At 42.1% G+C, this 24,535-nt stretch overlaps 1 protein-coding gene and 1 long non-coding RNA gene across 14 annotated transcripts in view; one reads left to right on the forward strand and one right to left on the reverse strand.

The window, feature by feature from the left end:
- The window catches only part of LOC148773950 (ferroxidase HEPHL1-like), a 158,439-nt gene that overhangs the window by 88,470 nt on the left and 45,434 nt on the right, over positions 1 to 24,535 (forward strand). For 10 of the 12 annotated variants that reach the window (XR_016036283.1, XR_016036281.1, XR_016036282.1 and 7 more), the window contains 5 exons: positions 463 to 674; positions 4,312 to 4,462; positions 14,249 to 14,461; positions 17,330 to 17,543; positions 23,644 to 23,783. Coding sequence is in view for 1 of the 12 variants with exons in the window: in XM_088832020.1 (XP_088688146.1) it covers positions 463 to 674; positions 4,312 to 4,462; positions 14,249 to 14,461; positions 17,330 to 17,543; positions 23,644 to 23,783 (930 nt within the window). In the remaining 11 variants the exon portion in view is untranslated. Of the gene's footprint in view, positions 1 to 462; positions 675 to 4,311; positions 4,463 to 14,248; positions 14,462 to 17,329; positions 17,576 to 23,643; positions 23,784 to 24,535 lie in introns of all 12 variants that reach the window. The other 2 variants (XR_016036290.1, XR_016036291.1) reach the window with 2 other exon arrangements.
- LOC148773951 (uncharacterized) overlaps positions 1 to 24,535 on the reverse strand; it is a 145,631-nt gene that overhangs the window by 60,934 nt on the left and 60,162 nt on the right. The gene's annotated exons all lie outside the window — the stretch shown is intronic.

Below are 24,535 nucleotides of genomic sequence, written 5' to 3' on the forward strand. Positions count from 1 at the left end.
TCAACCTTCTAGATTTAAAACTCTGTAAAGGTAGGTCTCTTGTTCAACTTCTTGGGGTATCCTCTAAAGGGCCAAATATAGTAAATTCCACATCATAGAAGGTATTAAATGATATTTTATGGATTTACATTGATATATAAATGGGTAATTATCAGTCTTTAAGATAATTTAAAGACAATTATCACTCTTTTAATATTTGCTAAACTTGAGATTTCAGTAAGAAGTAGTATCTATGAAGATATTAAGTATAAACTGTGAAGAAGATAGTCCTTTTATATAAGCATCTATCTCGTAAAACAGCAGATGGTGGCACTGACCTCTCTGATAGCATACAGTGGAAACAACTGTCCTTCCACAAAGCACATCATCAGACAGAGACGCACCCTGAGCTGGAAGACCCAGTCTGACAAGTTTCTCATTCCTGGCTGTTGTTTTGAATAGCTGTTTTACTTGTCTCCGCAGGATTTCTGAAGCCAGGGGCACATGTTAAGCCAGGTGAGATCTTCACATACAGGTGGACGGTGCCTGAAAGTGTCGGCCCAACAGCTGATGACCCACCCTGTCTGACTTATCTTTACTTCTCAGCGGTTGAACCAATCAAGGACACGAGCTCTGGCCTTGTAGGGCCTTTGCCAGTCTGTAAAAGGGGCGTTCTCAATGCTGATGCGACACAGGTAGGCCTCAAAGGTCGCCGGGTCACAGGGTTGTCTGTGAGGGAGGTCAGGACTGTGGCTAGAGAGTGAATAGTAATCGTCCATTACAAAAAGGTGAATTTTTTCCTCAGTGCTCTGGAAATCGACTTCTACATAATGAGGATTTTATTTTATTTTTCATAAATTTAAGATGCAAATTTTTATTTAAGTTAATTTTACTGTAAATTGAAGACCTGAAAGTTACTGATGCCTATGCAGAAAGCCAGGATCTCTGCTTGTTTGGCTGGAATTTGGTGACTCTTTCGCTGGGCATTGCTTTGATTCTAGAATCTCCGGAGACCTATATAGAATGTAAATTGGGATATTTTGGGGGTCAGGGGGCAGATTTTCTCAAGGGCTTCCCAGGTGGTGCTAGTGATAAAGAATCTGCCTGCTAATGCAGGTAGACATAAGAGTTGCAGGTTAGATCCCCGAGTCAGGAAGATCCCCCGGAGGAGGGCATGGTAACCCACACCACTATTCTTGCCTGCAAAATCCCATAGACAGAGAAGCCTGGCAGGCTGCAGTCCATATGGTTGCACAGAGTTGGACAAGACTGACGCAACTTAGCGCGCATGCAATTTTCTCAAATTTGTCTACACATTAGACTTACCTGCCGCCCCACCTTTTAAAAAAAAAACCTGGAGCCCTTTTAGACATCCTTTATTCAGGTGTTTCAGACCAATTAAGTCAGAATCTCCAGGTGATTCCAATGTGCAACCAAGTTTGAGAATCACTGTAGCTCACCACTATAATGTAGGAGTTAATCACTATGACCAAAGAAACAAGAAAACAAGTAGATATTTTCTTGCAAGTCCCAATTTAGAGGCTTTAGATTAAGCCACACTGATTGCGGTGGCAAAGCATAGCATTTCAAGCTATATCTGCTGCTGCTGCTGCTAAGTCACTTCAGTCGTTTCCGACTCTGTGTGACCCCATAGACGGAAGCCCACCAGGCTCCTCCGTCCCTGGAATTCTCCAGGCAAGAACACTGGAGTGGGTTGCCATTTCCTTCTCCAGTGTGTGAAAGTGAAAAGTGAAAGTGAAGTCGCTCAGTCGTGTCCGACTCTGCGACCCCACGGACTGCAGCCTACCAGGCTCCTCCATCCATGGGATTTTCTAGGCAATAGTACTGGAGTGGCTTGCCATTGCCTCTCCGTCAAGCTATATCTACATGATATTAAACACACTGATAGAAAGAGGGAAAGTCAGCAACTTAATCATTTTGAATTACTTTACCAATCAGAAATAGCAGGCTATTTGTTTAAATGGTATATTTTATATTTGGCATTAATCCTAGTTCTGTAGAAAAGAAGAACCATTAGGATGTATATATAGATAGAAAGAAAACTATGATAAGGAGCAGGCCCACATGACTATGGAGGATGACAAGTTTCAAGATATGCAGGGCGAGTCACAGAAAGAGACTCAGGAGACCCAAAAGGGCAGCAGGGTCTTGAAAGGAAGAGGCTGTGTTTGAGTTTGAATTCAAAGGCAAGCAAAAGATGATGTTCCAGTTCAAAGGCAAGAAGAATCCCCTTTTACTTGTGAGAGGGTCAGATTTTTTGTTGTTCTCTTAAGGCCTTCAAATGACTGGATGAGGCTCCCCCACACTAGGGAGGGCTATCTTCTTCACTTAGTTGCTGAATCAAATGTTAATCTCATCCAAGCACACCCTCATGGAAATATCTAGAAATATGTTTGACCAAATATCTGGGCACCCGAACTAGTTGACACAAAGTTAATGACTACACAGGGTCCTATACCTACCTTCTAGCCTCCTCCTGGGCTAATTTCCCCTTTCACAGACCCAGTTGCCGTACAGATGACTCGGATGATGAGGCTCTCCGACCGAGTCCCTCTCAGTGGTTCCTTCTCATCCTGTGGACAAACACGGCCACGGTTAATAACAGTTAACACCAGGCACTTAGTATTTGCTAGAGGATGCGTCAAATATAGTATCAAATTTAGCCCTCCAGAAAATATGAAGTAGGGACAACTCATATCCTCATTTTGCAAATGAGGGAATTAGGACTTGGAGAAGACAAGTCATTTCTCTCGGTTGTCATAACATGTAAGCAGAATGGCACTAGAACCCAATATCTTTCCAAATATATTTGATCCCTTATTCCCCCTCCAGTTTTAATATTTTATCTTGAAAAATCTTAAGCCTACATTGTTTCTTTCCATAGCCCATGATCTAAAACTATTGCCTTCTAAAACGCCATGTGATAAAAGCAGTAAGTGTCCATAAGGTATAGGAAGAACGTAAAGCAAAGAATACCTTACCTTCAATGAGGAGTTAAGAAAGCATCACAGAGCTGGGACAGCTAAGCTGCCCCTTGAAGTTGGATTCGGGTGGCAGACCATCAGTGTTAAGGGAGAACACGCATCAAGGTCAGAGGCCTGCTGAACACAGCAAGTTCAGATTGCTGCAAGGATCTTGGGCTTGCTTTGGTTCAGGTGTCAGGAGGGAACGGCCAAGAGATGAGGCTGAAAAGGTAGGCAGGGACCAATCACTGTGAATTACATTGTATTGTCCATATTGAGAAGGAGAGAGATGTGATCCGATGGCACTGGTGAGGGTCCCTCTGGAGTAGACGACAGGATGAAGCGTAGATTGAGAGGGAGTCTGTTAGAGGTGGGAAGATGGTTGAGAGACAGAAAACACAGTACTTCTCTGGTTCAGCTTTAAAGAAGAGTAGATTTTGACAATTCTGTATGCTTTGTGGTCAGTGATATTCAAATAGATGGTTTAGGAATATCCACAATGGGAATTAGTCCTTCATTATCAACTCAATATCATTTAGCAAAGCCATGAATTACTTGAATTCATTATCTCACTCAAAAACATGTATTAAGTGTCTAGTTTTCCAGGCATTTTTGTTGGAACTGGGAATACAGAGAGATACCCAAAACTTCCCTACCCTATCAAAGCCTACATTACAGTGGGACAGCAGTCACACATTTAAGTGCATACATAAACTATTTTAGGTGGAGATTAGTGCTATGAAGAAGAGTGGAGTGTGGAAAGGTGAGTGAGTTTGCAGGCAGGAGGGAAGATGAGGGACTTTTAGCTCGGTTGGGGCAAGGGCACTCCGGGGAGGTGATATTGGTGCAGGGAATGGAAGGGAATAAGGGAGGGAGCCAGGCAAGACCTAGGAGAACCTTCTAGACAATGGGAACAGCATGTGAAAAGGTCTTGAGGCAGGAATGAAGTAGGTGTGTTCACAGAAGAGCAAAAGACCAGGGTGGCTGGAGTGAGCTAGGGTGTGAATACAAGGAGATGAGGTCAGAGAGGCCGAGGGCAGGACACGGAGTTGAAAGTGACAAAAATAGCATGGTGCCTGAGAACAGGAGAACCGCAGATTAGGAAAACTTCTGAACAGGGACTTACTTCCTCTGAGGAGGTCACATGGGGAGGGAAAAGGATATAATGAGGAAGATGAATTTATTGGGTGTAGAATGAATTGATCAGAATCTTGATTTCCAAAATGATCCAGCAAATCTGTGGCTGATGTTGATCCTCATTTACTTTGTGTTACTTCGTGTTAACTTTGAAAGCAAAGTAGAGCTAAGAAGTCCTCCAAGCATTCATTCATTTCTTTCTTCTCTGTAGAAAGGAATAGACAAGGAGTTTTACCTACTAATCACAGTCTTTGATGAGAATCTGAGCAGGTATCTTGATGAAAATATTCAGAAGTTTACCTGGCATCCCTCCAGCTTTGACAAGGAGGACAAAGAATTTGTGAAGTCCAACCGAATGCACGGTATGAAAAATTGTTTCCTCTTGTAAAGTCAAATCATAATCACATTTGAAGTGAAAATGTGTGGAATGCTTTAATTATCTTAAGCTTGGTTTCTTGGGTATTGTCCTTGGTCATGACTGAAATATGTTGTGGCTTCAGCCTCACAAGGCATGGTGAAACTTCTCCATCTCAAGAGATGTGAAACTTAATTAATACTTCTAAATCACTTCATCAGCTTTAGATAAAATAATACAAAATCTGAACTAGCAAAGGTCACAGTACATAATAAACATAGAAAATTACTGTTATATATCTGTGGGTGTATATACAGATATATATATATATATATAATTTCATCCCAGAGCAACAGAATACACATTCTTTTCAAGTGCAAACAGAACATTCTCCAGGATAGATTATACGCTAAGTCACTAAACAAGCCTCTGTAAATTTAAGAAAACTGAAAACACATCAAGCACCTTTTTTGAAAACAATACTATATAAGACTGGAAATTAACTTTGAGAAAAAAACTACGAAAAAAAACACAACAGGTGAAGGCTGAACAATATACTACTAAACAACCAATGCATCACTGAAGAAATCAAACAGGAAATGAAAAAATACCTAGAGATAAATGCAAATGAAAACATGACAATCCAAAACTTATGAGATAGCAAAAACAGTTCTAAAACAGAATTTAAAAGCTTACTTCAGGAAAAAAGAAAAATTTCAAATAAAACCAGAAATAAGTGAATAGAGACAAAAATAGAAAGGATCAATGAAATTAAAAGCTGGTTCTTTGAAAAGTTAAATAAAACTGATAAATCTTTACCCAGATTCATCAAGAAAATACAATGGAGAGGACCCAGATCAATAAAATCAGAAATGAAAAAGGAGAGGTTACAAAAGACACCACAGAAATATAAAGGATCACAAAAGACTACTACAAGCATCTATTTGCCAATAAATTGGACAACCTGGAAGACATGGACAAGTCTTTAGAAGTGTACAATCTACTAAGACTGAATCAGGAAGAAATAGAAAATATGAATAGACCACTTATCAGTAAAGAAATTGAGTCAGTAATTTAAAAACTCCCAGCAAACAAAAATCCAGGATCAGATGACTTCACCGTATGGTAGAATTGGAATTCTACCGAATATTTAGAGAAGAGTTAACACCTACATTTTAAAACTATTCCAAATAATTGCAGAGGAAAAAATGCTTCCAAACTCATTCTATGAGTCCACCATCACCCTGATACCAAAACCAGACAAAAGTATCACACAGAAAAAGGAAAATTACCGGCCAAAATCACTGGTGAACATAGATGCAAAAATCCCCAACAAAATATTAACCAACTGAATCTAATAATGCATTAAAAGGATAATGTACGATGATCAAGTAGAATTTATCTCAGGGATGCAAGGATTTTTTAATACCCACAAAACAATCAATGTGGTCTACCACATTAACACGCTGAAGAGTAAAAACAGTATGGTCCTCTCAGTAGATCCAGAAAAAGCTTTTGACAAAGTTCACCACCCATTTTTGATAAAAAATTCTCCAGAAAGTGGGCATAGAGGGAACATACCTTAATATAATAAAAGCCAACTGTGACAAATCCACAGCCAACATTATACTCAATGGTGAAAAGCGGAAAGCAGGTCCTCTAAGATTAGGAACAAGACAAGGATACCCACTCTTGCCAGTTTTATTCAACGTAATGATGGAAGTCTAAGTCACAGTAATCCAAAGAAAAGGACATAAGTCATCCAAATTGGAAAGGGAGAAGTAAAACTATTACTGTTTTCAGGTGGCATACAATACACAGAAAATCCTAATGAAGTCACCAGAAAACTACTAGAGCTCATCAATGAATTTAGGAAGGCTGCAAAATACAAAATTAATATACAGAAATCTCTTGCATTTATACACACTAACAGTGCATTATAAGAAAGAGAAATTAAGAAGACAATCTCACTTACCATCTCATCAAAAAGAATAAAAGACCTGGGAATAAACCTATCTTGAGAGGCAAAGGACTTGTACTCAGAAAACTATATGACATTGATGAAGGAGACTGAAGATGGAAAAGACGAAAACAGATGACAAAGATATACTGTGATCTTGGATAGGAAGAATCAATGTTTTTGTTTGTTTGTTTTTGGTTTTTTGTTTTCAGTTTTATTTATTTTTTCACTTTATAATATTGTATTGGTTTTGCCATGCATTGACATGAATCTGCCCCGGGTATACATGTGTTCCCCATCTTGAACCCCACTCCTGTCTCCCTCCGCATCCCATCCCTCTGGGTCATCCCAGTGCACCAGTCCCGAGCATCCTGTATCATGCATCAAACCTGGACTGGCGATTCGTTTCACATATGATAATATACATGTTTCAATGCCATTCTCCCATATCATCCCACCCTCGCCTTCTCCCACAGAGTCCAAAAGACTGTTCTATACATCTGTGTCTCTTTTGCTGTCTTGCATACAGGGTTATCATTACCATCTTTCTAAATTCCATATATATACTTTAGTATCCTGTATTGGTGTTTTCTTTCTGGCTTACTTCATTCTGTATAATAGGCTCCAGTTTCATCCCTCATTAGAACTGATTCAAATGTATTCTTTTTAATTGCTGAGTAATATTCCGTTGTGTATATGTACCAAAGATTTCTTATCCATTCTTCTGCCGATGGACATCTCGGTTGCTTCCATGTCCTGGCTATTATAAACAGTGCTGTGATGAACATTGGAGTACACGTGGCTCTTTCAGTTCTGGTTTCCTCAGAGTGTATGCCCAGAAGTGGGATTGCTGGGTCATATGGCAGTTCTATTTCCAGTTTTTTAAGGAATCTCCACACTGTTCTCCATAGTGGCTGTACTAGTTTGGATTCCCACCAACAGCGTAAGAGGGTTCCCCTTTCTCCACACCCTCTCCAGCATTTATTGCTTGTAGACTTTTGGATAGCAGCCATTCTGACTGGCGTGAAATGGTACCTCATTGTGGTTTTGATTTGCATTTCTCTGATAATGAGTGATATTGAACATCTTTTCATGTGTTTGTTAGCCATCTTTATGTCTTCTTTGGAGAAATGTCTGTTTAGTTCTTTGGCCCACTTTTTGATTGGGTCGTTTATTTTTCTGGATTGAGCTGCAGGAGTTGCTTGTATATTTTTGAGATTAATTCTTTGTCAGTTGCTTCGTTTGCTATTATTTTCTCCCATTCTGAAGGCTGTCTTTTCACCTTGCTTATAGTTTCCTTTGTTGTGCAGAAGCTTTTAATTTTAATTAGATCCCATTTGCTTATTTTTGCTTTTACTTCCAATATTCTGGGAGGTGGGTCATGGAGGATCCTGCTGTGATTTATGTCCGAGAGTGTTTTGCCTATGTTCTCCTCTAGGAGTTTCTGGTCTTACATTTAGATCTTTAATCCATTTTGAGTTTATTTTTGTGTATGGTGTTAGAAAATGATCTAGTTTCATTCTCTTACAAGTGGTTGACCAGTTTTCCCAGCACCACTTGTTAAAGAGATTGTCTTTTCTCCATTGTATATTCTTGCCTCCTTTGTCAAACGTAAGGTGTCCATAGGTGCGTGGATTTATCTCTGGGCTTTCTATTCTGTTCCATTGATCTATATTTCTGTCTTTGTGCCAGTTTCATACTGTCTTGATGACTGTGGCTTTGTAGTAGAGACTGAAGTCCGGCAGGTTGATTCCCCCAGTTCCATTCTTCTTTCTCAAGATTGCTTTGGCTATTTGACGGGTTTTTTTGTATTTCCATACAAATTGTGAAATTATTTGTTCTAGTTCTGTGAAAAATACCGTTGGTAGCTTGATAGGGATTGCATTGAATCTATAGATTGCTTTGGGTAGTATATTCATTTTTACTATATTGAAGGAATCAATATTTTTAAATGACCATTCTGCTCAAGGCAATCTACCGATTCAATGCAATCCCTATCAAAATATCAAGGGCATTTTTCACAGAACTAAAACAATTACTTTTAAAATTTGTATAGAAATACAGAAGACCCCAAAAAGCCAAACGAATCTTGAGAAAGAGCAAAGCTGAAGGACTCAATGCTGACTGACTGCAGATAATCAAGGGGCTTCCTGGGTGCTAGTGGTAAAGAATCTGCCTGCCAATGCAGGAGACATAAGGGACACAGCATTCGATCCCTGGGTTGGGAAGATTCCCAGAGGAGGGTAAAGCAATTTACTCCAGTATTCTTGCCTGGAGAATCCCATGGATAGAGGAGCCTGGAGGGCTACAGTCCATAGGGTCGCAAAGAGTTGGACATGACTGAAGTGGCTTAGCATAGTAATCAAAATAGTTTGGCACTGGCACAAACCCAGACACAGATCAATGGAACAGAATAGGCTAAAAATAAACCCATGTGCTTCTGTAAATTACTCTATGACAAAGGAGGCAAGAATATAGAAAGGAGAAAAGACAGTCTCTACAATAAATGTTTCAGGGAAAACTGGACAACTACACGTAAAAGAATGAAATTAGAAGATTCTCTAACACCAGTATACAAAAATAAAATGAATTAAAGATCTAAATGTAAGACTGGATACTGTGAAACTCCCAGAGCAAAACAGAGGCAGAACACTCTTTGACATAAATCCCAGCAATAGTTTTTTGGATCTGTCTCCTAAAGAAAAAAAAGTAAAAATAAGCAAATGAGATCTAATTAAATTGAAAAGCTTGTGCACAGCAAAGAAAACCATCAACAAAATGAAAAAACAACCTACTGAATGGGAGAAAATGTTTGCAAATGATATGCCTGACAAGAGATTAATAGTCAACAAATATAAACAACTTGTACAACTCAAGATCAAAGAAACAAACAATATGATTAAAACCAATAAAATATTGTAAAGTAATTAGCCTCCAATTAAAATTTTTAAAAAATGGGGCAGAAGAACTGAAGAGACATTTTTTCCAAAGAGGAAATGCAGATAGCCAACCAACAGGCACCTGAAAAGATGCTCAACAACATTGCTCCATCAGAGAAATGCAAATCGAAACCACAATGAGATATCAGCTCACGTCAGGATAGCTATCATCAAAAAGAACACAAATAGCAAATGTTAGAGAGGTTGTGGAGAAAAGGGGGCCCTTATACACAATTGGTGGAAATGTAAGTTGGTGCAGCCATTGTGAGAAACAAATGGAAGTATCTCAGAAAAATAAAACTAGAACTACCATATGACCCAACAATTTCAGTTCTGGAAACAAAAACCCCAAAACCACTAATTCAAAATGATGCATGCAGCCCAATGTTCATGTATGTATACATACATACATACATATACATATATATATATAAGGAATAAAACTCAGACACAAAAAAGGAATGAAATTCTGCCATCTGCAACAACATGGATGGAACTAGAGAATATTATGCTTAGTGAAATTAGTCAGACAGAGAAAGACAAATATTGTATGCTTTCACTTTATATGTGGAATCTAAAAAATAGAACAAATGAATATACACAACAACAATGAAAAAACAGATTCACAGATACAGAGAACAAACTAATGGTTATCGGTGGGGAGAGGAAAGGGTGAAGGGGTAAGATAAGGCTATGGGATTAAGAAAAAAAACTGCTATGAATAAAATAAATAAGCTACAAGGGTATACTATACAACATATGGAAATATTGCCATTATTTTATATTAACTTTAAATGGAGTATAATCTATAAACATATTGAGTCACCATGTTATACACTTAAAACTAATATAATATTATAAATCAAATATGTTTCAATAAAAATTTATTTCAATGCCTAAAGCAAACATGGCAAGATAACAGACCTTGTTTTAAGACCAAGCATAGCATCTATTTATTGCTTTTAAAACATTATGAGAAAATAGTGAAATAGCCTTCCCCTTCTCTCCTAAAGAAGTGCAAAAGAATGTCTCTCTTTCTCCCATGGAAGCCTAAAAATGTTCAAGGCTCCAAGTGACCCACAGCACCAGCTCAGAATTCTGTGGTCTCGGATGCTCTGTTGCAACTGAACCCCTTCTTGGACCAATGGAAAACAAGGATTAATGCACTTCCAACATCATCTTCTACAACAATAATTTGTTATAACTAAAGACAAAATTGGTTCCCAACCTTTCTAATAGCCCATATAAAGGTAAACTAAGCTATAAATTAGGAAACGTAGCAATTCCTTAATGGAAAAGCTGCAAAAGGGATCTATATACAGAGAAGCCTATATATAGAAAACAGAAAGCAACCTAATGGATCATGTCAAATCCAGTCCCTTGCTGGTTTGGCAATTTGAAATACATCTGTATATTTTAAACCTGCAGAATATGTCATGTTTAAGGCAAAATTCAAGGAAATTATGTATTTAGTTTAAGCTTCACGTTAATCATAAATTAAATTTTGTCTCCAGTCTTGCTTGCATGAGTAGGAGAAAGTTGGCCACAATACCAAAGAGAAAATGCCTTACATGGCATACAGTGTTTGCATTGCTCGTGTTATACAGTCTATGTTCCAATCTGCTTGTTGACTGTATAAATGAATGAATGAATGTTCCAGAAAAAGAGGCTTTTCTGGAGGGAGTGAGGGCATGCCACACAGCTTTGTGGTATCTTAATTCCCTGACCTGGGCCTCCAGCAGTGAGAATGTGGAATCCTAACTGCTGGATCACCAGGGAGTTCCCAGGAAAGAGAAGTGTTAAACTGGAGTTCCTAGGCAACAGAGAATTCTCTACCAGCCAGCCAAGGACTAAATTGTTAGCACGACAATTTACAATGAGATGGAGAGGAGGTCAGAGGGGGGTTCAGGATGGGGAACACATGTACACCCATGGCTGATTCATGTCAATGTATGGCAAAACCACCACAATATTGTCAAGTATTTAGCTTCCAATTAAAATAAATAAATTAAAAAAAATTTACAATGACATCTCTAACATTCAATGGAGAAGACAGTTTATTTGCAACAGTATGGTCAAAGATTTCCTTCAGAAAGTGTGATATTCTTCTCAGCAGTTCTAGGCCTTATTGGAACTTCTGCTAATAATTCCAGATATTTGAGTAAAATTACCAAACACCACTCATTCAACAGATAAAGAAACAAAAGGTAATTTTACTTGACAATGAGATTCTAACAGGAGACCATTTACGTGTGTGGTGGACGGGCCGTAGGAGGAGTGGAGTGGGGGTGTCTCTCTCTGGGACATCAAGCCTGAGACGCAGTTAGGTGCAGTCGCCCCTCAGTGTACTCAGTCATAGCAGTCATCCCCCAGAGGGGGCGCATGTAGCCGCTGTAGTGAATTGAGGTTGATGTCAAAGAGAAAAGCAGTTTGCACTTCTGGAGGTACAAAGACTTTTCATATCTAAGTGATCATTATTCAAAGTCTTGTCAGTTATTTTACTGAGGTTGGAAAATCAAAATTATCATAAGGCAAAATTATTTATTCAAGGACTAATCTCTTAAATAATCATGATGGTGTGATCACTCACCTACAGCCAGACATCCTGGAATGTGAAGTCAAGTGAGACTTAGAAAGCATCACTGTGAACAAAGCTAGTGGAGGTGATGCAATTCCAGTTGAGCTATTTCAAATCCTGAAAGAAGATGCAGTGAAAGTGTTGCACTCAATATGCCACCAAATTTGGAAAACACAACAGTGGCCACAGGACTGGAAAAGGTCAGTTTTCATTCCAATCCCAAAGGCAATGCCAAAGAATGCTCAAACTACCGTACAATTGCACTCATCTCACACTCTAGTAAAGTCAGGCTTAAAATTCTCCAAGCCAGGCTTCAGCAATATGTGAACTGTGAACTTCCAGATGTTCAAGCTGGTTTTAGAAAAGGCAGAGGAACCAGAGATCAAATTGCCAACATCCGCTGGATCATGGCAAAAGCAAGAGAGTTCCAGAAAAACATCTATTTCTGCTTTATTGACTGTGCCAAAGCCTTTGACTGTGTGGATCACAATAAACTGTGGAACATTCTGAAAGAGATGGGAATCCCAGACCACCTAACCTGCCTCTTGAGAAACCTATATGCAGGTTCGGAAGCAACAGTTAGAACTGGGCATGGAACAACAGACTGGTTCCAAATAGGAAAAGGAGTACGTCAAGGTTATATATTGTCACCCTGCTTATTTAACTTCTATGCAGAGTACATCATGAGGAACGCTGGGCTGGAAGAACCACAAGCTGGAATCAGGGTTGCCGTGAGAAATATCAATAACCTCAGATATGCAGATGACACCACCCTTATGGCAGAAACTGAAAAGGAACTAAAAGCCTCTTGATGAAAGGAAAGAAAAGAGTGAAAAAGTTGGCTTAAAGCTCAACATTCAGAAAACTAAGATCATGGCATCTGGTCCCATCACTTCATGGAAAATAGATGGGGAAACAGTGGAAATAGTGTCAAACTTTATTTTTGGGGGCCTCCAAAATCACCGCAGATGGTGATTGCAGCATGAAATTAAAAGACACTTACTCCTTGGAAGCAAAGTTATGACCTACCTAGATAGCATATTAAAAAGCAGAGACATTACTTTGCCAACAAAGGTCCATCTAGTCAAGGCTATGGTTTTTCTACTGGTCATGTATGGATGTGAGAGTTGGACTGTGAAGAAAGTTGAGCACCGAAGAATTGATGCCTTTGAACTGTGGTGCTGGAGAAGATTCTTGAGAGTCCATTGGACTGCAAGGAGATCCAACCAGTCCATCCTAAAGGAGATCAGTCCTGGGTGTTCATTGGAGTTCAGTTCAGTTCAGTTGCTCAGTCGTGTCCGACTCTCCGCGACCCCATTCATTGGAGGGACTGATGCTAAACCTGAAACCCCAATACTTTGGCCACCTCATGCGAAGAGTTGACTCACTGGAAAAGACTCTGATGCTGGGAGAGATTGAGGGCAGGAGAAGGGGATGACAGAGGATGAGATGGCTGGATGGCATCACCGACTCGACGCACATGAGTTTGGGTGAACTCTGGGAGTTGGTGATAGACAGGGAGGCCTGGCGTGCTGTGATTCATGGGGTCGCAAAGAGTCGGCCACGACTGAGCGACTGAACTGACTGACTGACCCTCTTAAAACTTAGTGTCCCTTCCCCACTCCTCAAATCCCTCTTCACTGATTTGACATGCAAATATAATGTCAACCAATTGCAAGTCTTTCAAGTGATGGAATATCTATAAAATTAGTGAAGGGATGTCTGATAACTTCTAGAATGAAATGCAAAGCCATTGGCAAATGAGGATGTGACAGAATTAAATGAATAACTGAGGAAAAGACACTTAACAAGGGAGATGACAGGATAAGAGCCGGAAAAGAAAATGACTTCCATATCAAGAGTTTAAAAAAAAGACTTTGGGGAAATTCATGAAATCTGTAAATATTTTTTCAAGGATGATGCTCTTTATAATCTCCAAACCAAAATATGAAGTGAAGGATATGATATAATGCTATCAAATAATTTTGTCAGAAAAAAATTGCTTCAGAAAACAACCTGTTTATTTCTTATTAATTCTTAGAATTCATGTCCTGTGTATACATTGTTAAATAGAACAGTTTCACAGTTTTAGTGTATTTTCATTATTTATTATTAATTTCAGTCTCCATTTCAATTTGATATACCACCTGACTTTTTCCTAGTACTCTTTTATTCTCTGATAATAGGATCTTCTGTAAATTTTTAACTTGAACACCACTGCCTCCATATGCACTGATAATCCTCCACTAAGGTGATGTGTTTTCAGCACATCTACATAATAATAGTGGGCTCTGCTCTCCTTTTCCTTCCATTTAGCTATTAATGGCTATATGTATGGCAACCAGCCAGGCCTAACCATGTGCAAAAAGGATAGAGTCTCCTGGCATCTGATTGGAATGGGCACCAACACGGACATGCATGGAGTTTATTTTCAAGGGAACACCATCCACCTACGAGGGAGTTACCGGGACTCTCTGGCGCTGTTTCCGCATGTCTCCACAACGGCATTCATGCAGCCAGACCGTGCAGGTAAACTTGGCAGGGCCAGCTCAGGTGACCAGATTCCTATCTTCAGCCAGGTATTCTTAGGGTCTTCCCCCAGAAGAAACTGGTTGAATCTGGGCATTTCTGGGGGTGCAGAAGGAAACAGAGCCTTGAGTAGAATCAGAGAATCCTATCTGTTGTATTTCAAACACATGATGTGAAGGACAGAGGAAAAGCATCTAATAACATCCAGAAAGCAGAAGCAGGAGTCCTCTAAATGACCTGGCCTCACAAATTCTAGGAGAATGCTCTTGATTTCTATCCATGAACAATTCAGCTCCAAGAAAGAGTTTTTTTTGTTTGTTTTGTTTGCTTGTTTATTCTCTTTAAACACAAACTTCATTTTAGTTGCTGCTCGGAAGCATCAACCAGACATGAGCAGCCTGGTGGTTGCTTCCAGGTTGTAGATGTGAACTTGTCTCCCCTCACGAGAGATTGATAGTGGTCTCTTGATGAGTCCAAACAGGGACTTGCCTATTGTCACTCTCTTGGGTGCCCAGAAAGCAAGCTGTATTGGATCCGGAGTCCATGGAGAGCCCATCGAAGTGCCAGTACCCATCCCTTCTCTTAGAGATTAACAAGTTAATTAGGTCACTGGGGCATTTTAATAAAAGATAAAGAGTAATATTTGGCAACATATGCTCTCTGATGAAAAAGAAGACTAGTAAATGCTGTGGATATTCAACATGTTTCTCCAAACCAACTTTTTCATTGGTCTTAAAATGAAACCAATATGCTACTCAAGAGAAGTACTTGCCTGCTCTGTCTCCTTTATGAATCGGTATTTACTTCTTTCTGTCACACTGGAACTGCATTTTAGATGCCACTCTCTGTCACTGGTTAAGAATTTGAGACTTGAGGGAAAAGAATTCAAAGAGAAAAGCAGATAGAGCTCTTCAAAGCTACTCTTTTCTATTAACAAGTAGTAAATATGACTTACGTCACCTGTTTACACATTAAACATTTCTACCTGAGACAAATCTAAAATTTTAAGTCATCAAAGAAATATATAGAAAACATATGGACCCTGGGAGCCACCTAACCCCGCCTCAACATTCACTTCTGGCTGCTGTGAGTGTAAATGCATATTTTCTCCATGATTTAGTTATCTGTTTGAGAGAGGAAAAGTCTCCATGACTTACCTACCAAATAAAATACATTGCTTAAAAATAAATAAATAAAAGCAAAAAAAAAAAAAAAAAAGAGGCTTGAGCTTCAAAACATTTGCCAGAGAACTGCCTCAGACTAGGAGCTCCATCCTTGCCTTGTAAGCTTCTAGTATTCAACCTTTCTATGTTAATTGATTGATCAATTATGAATCACCCCAAGGGATGCCTTTGGAACAATTACTTTTAAACAGCCAAATAGTTTTAATCCATAGAAACAGCATTCAAAGCTAGAGATGGCTGGAATAATTTTAGGGACATGGTTACTTACTCATGGGCCCTCCAGGCTTCTAAAGAGCTACATGACAATGCTTTCCCGTTTATGTTTGGCAGTGAGTATAAATCAGTGACTGCTGAAAAGCTGAGTCATTTCACCTATTGCCGTCCCACCCTCTAAGCTGAAAGGAGTGCCCAAACATGGGTAGAGTAGCCTGTCAGCTGGAAGTGAAACATTTCCTCTTTGATCTTTCCTTTTTAAAACCACTTTGTTGATGTATGACTGAAACACAAAAAGCTGTATATTTAATACATGTAAATTGATGAGTGTGGAAATGGTATGCATCTGTGAACATATCACCATAATCAAGGCTTTAAGCTCCTCTTTGTTCTTAGAAAAGAAAATTCTTCCTCTGTTGAAGGGATGATGAGCATACAAATAGTGGGCTGCCTGGAGACCAGCACAGGCAGAGGAAGGTCTGGCCACCTCTGTTGTCAGAAGGGTCTTCTCTTTGTTTTTACAGAGGGTAACTGTTTCTGCCTGAGCGTGCTAGGGTACCCTATGAACCAATGGTTTGGGCTCATCCGGAAGGGATAATTTGGCAATATTTAGACATGATAGATGCTATCTCTGTGCACTGAAGATAGTTAATGAGACCCACACTCTCATTCACCTCTGAGAACAGAGTCAACTAGAGGAGATTTGTTGATCCAATAATTTCCCTGAGTTAACATCTTCCAATAATTTGATTTTGTATGATGATTTTATGGTGAATTTAATTAAAATATGCGTATCTGATGCCAAGGCATCTAGAAAATTCAGCTTAAAAAATCATATGGTTCTCAGTCAGATATGATGGTTGCTGTTTCTGTTTCCTTTTCATCTGGCATGATGTAGACCTACCACTGGAAATGAGACCCTCCTCTGCTCAAGGGCTTAATGAAAAAAATACATTTAGCTTTAAGAGTAATAGCTTATTTGTATATTGCACCTTATAGCTTATGAAAACCTTGAGGGCAAAAGCCATGACCTCAGAAGATTGACCTAATTTGAACTTTGTCTAGGCAAGTAATTAGTTCCTTTTAAACTGGGCTGGGAGAAGATATATATCAATGATTTTTCCAGGAGTAACTATCCTCTAATCAGTTCAGGTCAGTCGCTCAGTTGTGTCCAACGGTGTGTACAATAGGGGAGACCCAGAGAAATCATTTCTTGGCAGCAACTTTACAAGTTTCTTTTTAATTTGTTTTTGGACATGACAGATGAGTTTCAGATGGTATTTTTCCCCCATACGTAAATATATTTACAAGTAATTTATTCCTCTTAGGGTCTTATTTTTAAATGCTATAGAAGGTTGATATCTTAAAAATCCACCTGACCGGTTATTTTGTAATAATTACGGAGGTTTGCTAGCAAACCAAAAGCAAACGCTCAAGCATCGCTCTGAACGCCAAGCCATTTCTCTTCCAGGCGTCTTCAGGGTCTTTGGCTCCACCCTGCACCACTTGGCGAGAGGCATGCATCAGATATATGAGGTCAGGAGCTGCGGCAATAAGGACCCTCCTGAGCAGCCCTATGGGACGATAAGAACCTTTTACATCGCCGCTGAAGAGGTAGAATGGGATTATGCCCCTAACAAAAACTGGGAGTTCGAAAAGCAGCAGTTGGACGCAGGAGGGGAAAGGTACCACAGGCCGAGCCAACGCCGTCTCCGGGGTGGGTTCGCACACGGGCGTGGATATTCGGCAAACGCGGAACCTAAAAGGGCCCGGGTGCTGTCTGCCCTGTCCTGGCGGACAGACATGTCACCCAGGAACACGAAAGCTTAGGGAAGTCGCCGGCCCCCTCCGAGGGAGCGGTCTGAAGCCAGTGTGGTCTCCGAGAGGCTGGCGGGCCCCGCGCGTGGGTCTGAGCGAGCGCGGGGCAGGTCAGCGCAGGGGCTCGCCTCCCGGGGACCCGGGGGATGCGGTGCGGATACGCAGGGCCGCTGTGCAGAGCTGGGGGGGGCGCTGTAGATGGGCGGGGTGGGGGGCCGCAGGCAGTCACTGGCCACCGGGACACCGGATGGGCGGGAAAGCGGAGAGCCCTGGGCGGGGCAGGAAGGGCATGTCCCCTTGTTGGCCTGGTCCCCAGAGCGTCCGAGAGGCTGGCCCTCCTGTGGAGGCGCTGCCCGTGCAGAACACAGAGGAATCCGCGGGCTCGAGGACCTCGCGCGCTGCTGAGCACGGGTGCCCTCCGGCCAGGCCTTCAGGGCTGAACTATCTGGAGGGCAGGCCTGCAGGCTTCCTCCCTGGGGTTAGCACCTTCTGCCTGGGTGGCACCGCCCCATGTATGCAGGTGAGGGCTGGTTCACTCAGTCACTGGCAGAGATGGAGTTGAACACTGACCTTTTTAAAGGACAAATCCGTGGTCTCATCACCATGCCATGCTGACGTTCATGCCCTGTACCTCTTTGATATTTATTATCACACTTCCCTTGCCCTCTGTTCCCCAGCCCTCATGCACCTTCTGTGGTTATGACCCCCACCAACTCCTCTACACCAGCTATTAGGAATCATAGCCTGTTCTGTTTTTCTTACTCGGTCTGTTTTGAGGGTTCAGGCTCATGGAAAGAGTATAATGGTGCCACCTTGTGGGTAAATGAAGAAACAAAAATCACTCCTCAGTTTTAAAAGATTTGCCTCAAGGGTAGGATGATTTAAAATTCATTCAAAGATTCACCAGGTTTCCCTGGTAGCTCAGCTGGTAAAGAACCCACCTGCAATGCAGGACACCCTGGTTCAATCCCTGGGTTGGGAAGATCCGCTGGAGAAGGGGTAGGCTACCCACTCCAGTATTCTTGGGCTTCCCTGGTGGCTCAGACAGTAAAGAATACGCCTGCTATGTGGGAGACCTGGGTTTGATCCCTTGGTTGCGAACATCCCTTGGGAAGGGCTGCTGCTGCTAAGTTGCTTCAGTTGTGTCTGACTCTGTGCAACCCCATAGACGGCAGCCCACCAGGTTCCCCCGTCCCTGCGATTCTCCAAGCAAGAACACTGGAGTGGGTTGCCATTTCCTTCTCCTATGCAAGCATGCATGCATGCTAAGTCGCTTCAGTCGTGTTTGACTCTGTGCGACCCTATGGACAGCAGCCCTCCAGGCTCCTCTGTCCACAGGATTCTCCAGGCAAGAATACTGGAGTGGGTTGCCTGGATGGGTAGCCCTTCCCAGGGAGAAGGAAATGGCAGCCCACTCCAGTGTTCTTGCCTGGAGAATCCTGTGGACTGAGGAGCCTGGCAGGCTACAGTCTATGGGGTCACAAAGAGTCGGACATGACTGAGTGACTTTCACTTCACTTCACTTCAATTATTCACCAACACGTTTTGTTAAACCAGACACTCCCCCTGCCAAAGTAGTGCTGCTTATACAAGTTAAAAATGGATAATTCAGTATAAAGTGAAATGAATACTAATTTGCTCTTTTCTAAAATAATTATTTCATTAACAGGCTGCTATCTCTGAAGACATTATTGTATAATAATTGTCACATGTACAGTCCTAGCCCATGAATGTGTAAGAAATATATCCTTCATTATTTTCTTGAAACTCAGTGTAATTTCTGTTTTCAGCCTCATCCCTCCAGGCTGGCAGAAAGAGCTAGCTTTAATCTTCTGGGATTGTCTTTCAAGCTTCTTAGAGAGATAGAGGGCAGTGGGTGTGTCTGCACCCTGTTCCTGCCGTTCTGGTTTTGCCCATAAATAAATGACAGCAAAGTGAAATGAGAGCATCTTCACCTATTAAAAATACAACAGAAGAACCACAACCACAGTCTTCTAGATCAGCACTAATATAGTAGATTGTATCCATACTTGGCTATAGGACACTTGAAATGTGGTAGTCCAAATTGAGATGAGCCTTAAGTATAAAGCATACATTGGATTTTATAGAATTAGTATGAACAAAAACATAAACTATGTAACTAGTAAATATTTTACAGTTATCTCATGATGAAATGATAAAATTTTGGTCATGTTCGGTTAACTGAAACTGTTAAAATTGATTACTCCTGTTTAAAAAGCAACAGCTCTGTAGATAAAAATGCAGGACAAAGTTGAAGTGACAGGTTGTCCCAGTGGCAGCCTGTGGCACCCCCGTAGATCAGAGCCCAGGAGCAAATGCCCTCCCACCCCAGTTACTATGCATCTGCAGTTTGACCCGAGGCCATATCTAAGGACACCTCCAGGTTTCAAACCACCCCTCAGTATGGGTTTTCCCTGAAACATTTATTGTCCTGGTCAGCACAGACCCTCTGCCTCACCTTGGAACCTGGAAGTCTTTCCCTGTGGCTTCCTAAGAACATGGTGGGGAGAACTCAGGATCCCAGAAAGGCAACAAATGGAACTGTCAGCGCAGTGCCAGAGTCTGTGCAGTGGGAGGGAATTTGAAAACAGAGAGCAGGTTGCTATAGAGAATTCCCTCATGGCTCATCTGGTAAAGAATCTGCCTGCAATGCAGGAGACCCCGGTTCAATCTCTGGATGGGGAAGATCCCCTGGGGAAGGGAAAGGCTACCCACTCCAGTATTCTGGCCTGGAGAATTCTATGGACTGTATAGTCCACGGGGTCTCAAAGAGTCGGACACAACTGAGCGACTTTCGCTTCACTTGCTAGCACTCTTGAACTTGTGGACTGATGCGCATGTAATTTAACTAACCTGGGATTTGAGGTAAGAGTCAGCATCTATTGAGCACCACCCCTCATAAGCCAGGCCTTTCGCTGAGCATTTCCCATTCCATCACTGGCCCAGCACCGTCACGTGACCTCCCAGTGAGATGACGATAGAGTAAGCACTCCGGTGGTTCTTCACAGGTGTCTGAAGCTGACACAGCTTTACAGGTCTCGACTCCTATGATCCTCACATCACTCCTGGGAGTTGGGTGAATTATTATCACCGCATTTTGCAGAGGAGGGAAGCTAGAAAACAGCACAGGTAGCTCAAGAGCCTGGGCTTGTCACCACCGCACATGCTGCTAGGACTCCTGGAAAGTAAAAGTAGAAGAAAATTGTCTCCCTTGGAAAGCACACAGTGCGGGGTAGAAGGTATACGTGCATTTGCAAAATGCCTACTGTGTGCTCGGGATTGTGCAAAGTGCTGAGAAGGGCACACAAGCTCCTTTCCACACAGATTTCATGTTCCAGGGGGAAGATATTAGAGCAAACACGCTGAGTCATGCAGTCACTGTGGGAGGGGGAGAGGGTGGGTGGTCAGGGAAGCCCTGCAGGTGTGGAGGGCCTGTGGGGTTCAAGAGAGGGAGTGTGTAGAATGGCGTGAGCATAGAGCGTGTGGGTGGCGGTGATGGGAAACCAGGTTTGGGAGCTTGGCAGAGGCAAGTGGGGAAGTTTTGTTGTTGTTCAGCCACTACGCTAGGTCATGTCTGATTCATTTCGACCCCATGGACTGTAGCCCTCCAGGCTCCTCTGTCCTCCACTGTCTCCCCGAGTTCGCTCAGATTCTGGTCCATTGAGTCGGTGATGCTACCTAACCGCCTCATCCTCTGCCACCCCCTTCCCCTTTTGCTTTCAGTCTTTCCCAGCTTCGGGGTCTTTCCCAATGTGTCGGCTCTTCGCATCAGGGAAAGGGGTGTGAAAGCTAAATCAAGGCGTCTGCCAATGGGAAGCCATAAAAATCTTTTCGACAAGGACTGACTTATTCAAATGTGTAGTTTAGGATCTCTCTGCCTGTAGTGTAGAGAGGAGAGGGAAGGGAGGAGAATCAGGAGGAGAGAACATGGTTAGGAACAGTTTCAGGTAATACAGGTGAATCAACAGATGAAGTTGGTGACTTAGGTTATCGTGTGGGCAGTCTGACCGTGGGAAATGGAAGGATGTGAGCCAATATGTTTTGCAGATGAAGTTGATAGATTTGTTTCTGTCTTTTGTAGTGATCTAGGTTGGTACTAGATAAAATATAGAGTTGATCCTCATTATTTGCAGATTTCACATTTGCAAATTTGCCCGCTTGCTGAAATTTATCTGTAACCCTCAAATCAATCCTTGTGGTGCTTTCGTGGTCACTTGCAGATACGAATAGAACAGTGAAAAATTTGTGTCACCTGATGTTCACATTCCCAGCAGAGGTCAAACCAACAAGGCATCTGTTTCCTTGTTTTAGCTCTCCCAACTGTCCTTTTAGTCATCTATTTAGTGCCACTTTTTTCTTCTTTGTGCTTTTTGTTGGTGACTTAGCTGTTTAAAATGTCCTTCCCCACCCAGAGTAGGGCTGAAATGCTGTCTAGGATTCCTAAGCACTGGAAGGCTGTACTACACCTAACAGAAAAAACAGGTTTTAGATAAGCTTCATTCAAGCATGAGTCAATGTCATGAGTTCAGTGATTATGGATCAGCAAGATATATCACATGATATGTCTTTAAATAGAAACACACATCTATCGAATTTATATATTGATCTGTTGATAAATATATTAGAACCAGAGATTCGAAGGAACCTAACCCTGAATTTCCCTTAGGAACAATGGTTCAGTATTTGGGGTGACTCTCTAGAGCACACTATTGTGAATAACAAGAATCAATTGTATTTATATTTGTATATAAGTATATACAGAATACGGGGCTTCCCTGGTGGCCCAGTGGTAAAGAATCCACCTGCAATTCAGGAACCACAGGAAGCACGGGTTCGATCACTGGGTTGGAAGATCCCCTGGAGGAGGGCATGGCAACCCACTCCAGTGTTCTTGCCTGGAGAATCCCATGGACAGAGGAACCTGGTGAGTTACAGTCCATAGGGTCGAAAAGAGCAGAACCTACTGAAGAGACTTTGCATGCACGCATATGCGCCATACACAACCCACAGACTTTCTTGAGATCTTTACCGTGGAGAAACATAGCAGGGTACAGAACAACATATGGAATCTGAAGGAATGCACGGTGGTGGGGTGTGCGCATGTGCATGGGTGAACATGTTCCTGAGGTTGGTTGGTCCCAGGAGAATGTAATCTCAAAGTGCCTTTAGGAGTCTCTGACTAAGTCTGGCCCTATGCAGCACCCAGCAGGGTTTTGTTTTCTTTTAAATTGAGACTAATTGCTTTACAATGTTGTGTTGGTTTCTGCCGCACTTGAATCAGCTGTAAGTATACATATATCGCCTCCCTCTCGAGTCTCCCTCACCGCTCTCTCCCCATCATTGGTGCCTCCAGGCCATCACAGAGCATCAAACTAACCCCCCGTGTTATAGAGCAGCCAGCTGGTTATCTATGCAGCATCAGCTCCCAATTTCACACACGGTGATGTGTATGTGTGTCAGTGACACTCGCTGAATTTGTCCTGCCTTCTCCGTCTCCCGTTCGGAGAAGGCAGTGGCACCCCACTCCAGCACTCTTGCCTGGAGAATCCCAGGGACGGGGGAGCCTGGTGGGCTTCCGTCTGTGGGGTCGCACAGAGTCGGACACGACTGAAGCGACTGAGCAGCAGCAGCAGCAGCTCCTTCCCCCATTGCATCCACAAGTCTGTTCTCTGTGTCCCAGCAGGGCTCTAGAGCAGTGGTGCACAAGAGTGGAACGTAGGCCAATACTGGACTGCCACATCTAAAGCCCCAGAGATGGTTTCAAATGCAGATTCCTGGCCCCACTTCCACAAAGTCTGATGTAAAGGACCAGCTCCCCAGGGATGTCCTGATCAGAGTCAGGTTTCGGAAGCACTACTGCAGTGCCCACACCTCCAAATCATGCAGAAGCACTCGAGGTTTTTCTTCCCTCTAACAACTTTAATTCCTGTTGCTTCTGATTTGCAGACATGGAGATATATTCATGAACCACACTGAAAACTGGATCGGCTCTCAGTACAAGAAAGTGGTTTACAGGGAATACACCAATGGACAATTTGTGGAGATCAAAGCTCGACCGCCACAAGAGGAGCATTTGGCACTCCTGGGTATGGCACAGATCACAGCCGTGCACTGCCAGCACACACATACACGCACACACACATCCGGTTAGACATCTTCCCAAGAATGAATGGAAAACAGAGTAGCCTGACTGCATTCATACAAGGGAGACAGCCTGCTGCTTTCCCATCATCAGGGAGCATGCTGTGTGCTCAGCTCACACAAACAGTAGCATAAGAAGACCAGCAGATGACACACAAACAGGAATCCCTGTCATCCAGGCAGTCTAACCATCACCTGCTGCCATGAAGGTCCTTGGCCACCCATCTGCTGAGCCAGGAAACTTTCATCTGAAACACCGATGCCTCAGAACAGCAGCCGGAGTGTTTACATGGCTTCTCCAAGGTTCTCAGTCATCCATGGCCACTGCCTTCACAACACACCATGAAAATCATTCTGACAAAAGAGAAACCTTTTACTCGAGAAGCAGTGATTGGGTGAACAGCATGGATTCAGTTCCGGGGGCCCTGACTTCCTGGCCTTCTCAGAACTGACTTCATCTGTCTGATACCCTGAGCTGCCCAAAAGATCGGATAAACTCTTCCTGCTAACCTTCCCCACTTGTCCTCACCTGAATGTCACCCCATCGTGAAGATGAGATCTTAAAGCAGAGGGCTAATTTAGATGACTTTTCCGTTTTTAAATGTACAAGGCAACTTATATAAATACTAAGGCTTTAATATGTTTCTTATTATCAAAATAATGCATCACACGATTATTAGATTCATAAATTATTAAC

The sequence above is a fragment of the Moschus berezovskii genome, chromosome 25 (assembly GCF_049115385.1).
Source record: "Moschus berezovskii isolate FMDL1 chromosome 25, NW_MosBer_1.0, whole genome shotgun sequence".
NCBI classification, from domain to species: domain Eukaryota; kingdom Metazoa; phylum Chordata; class Mammalia; order Artiodactyla; family Moschidae; genus Moschus; species Moschus berezovskii.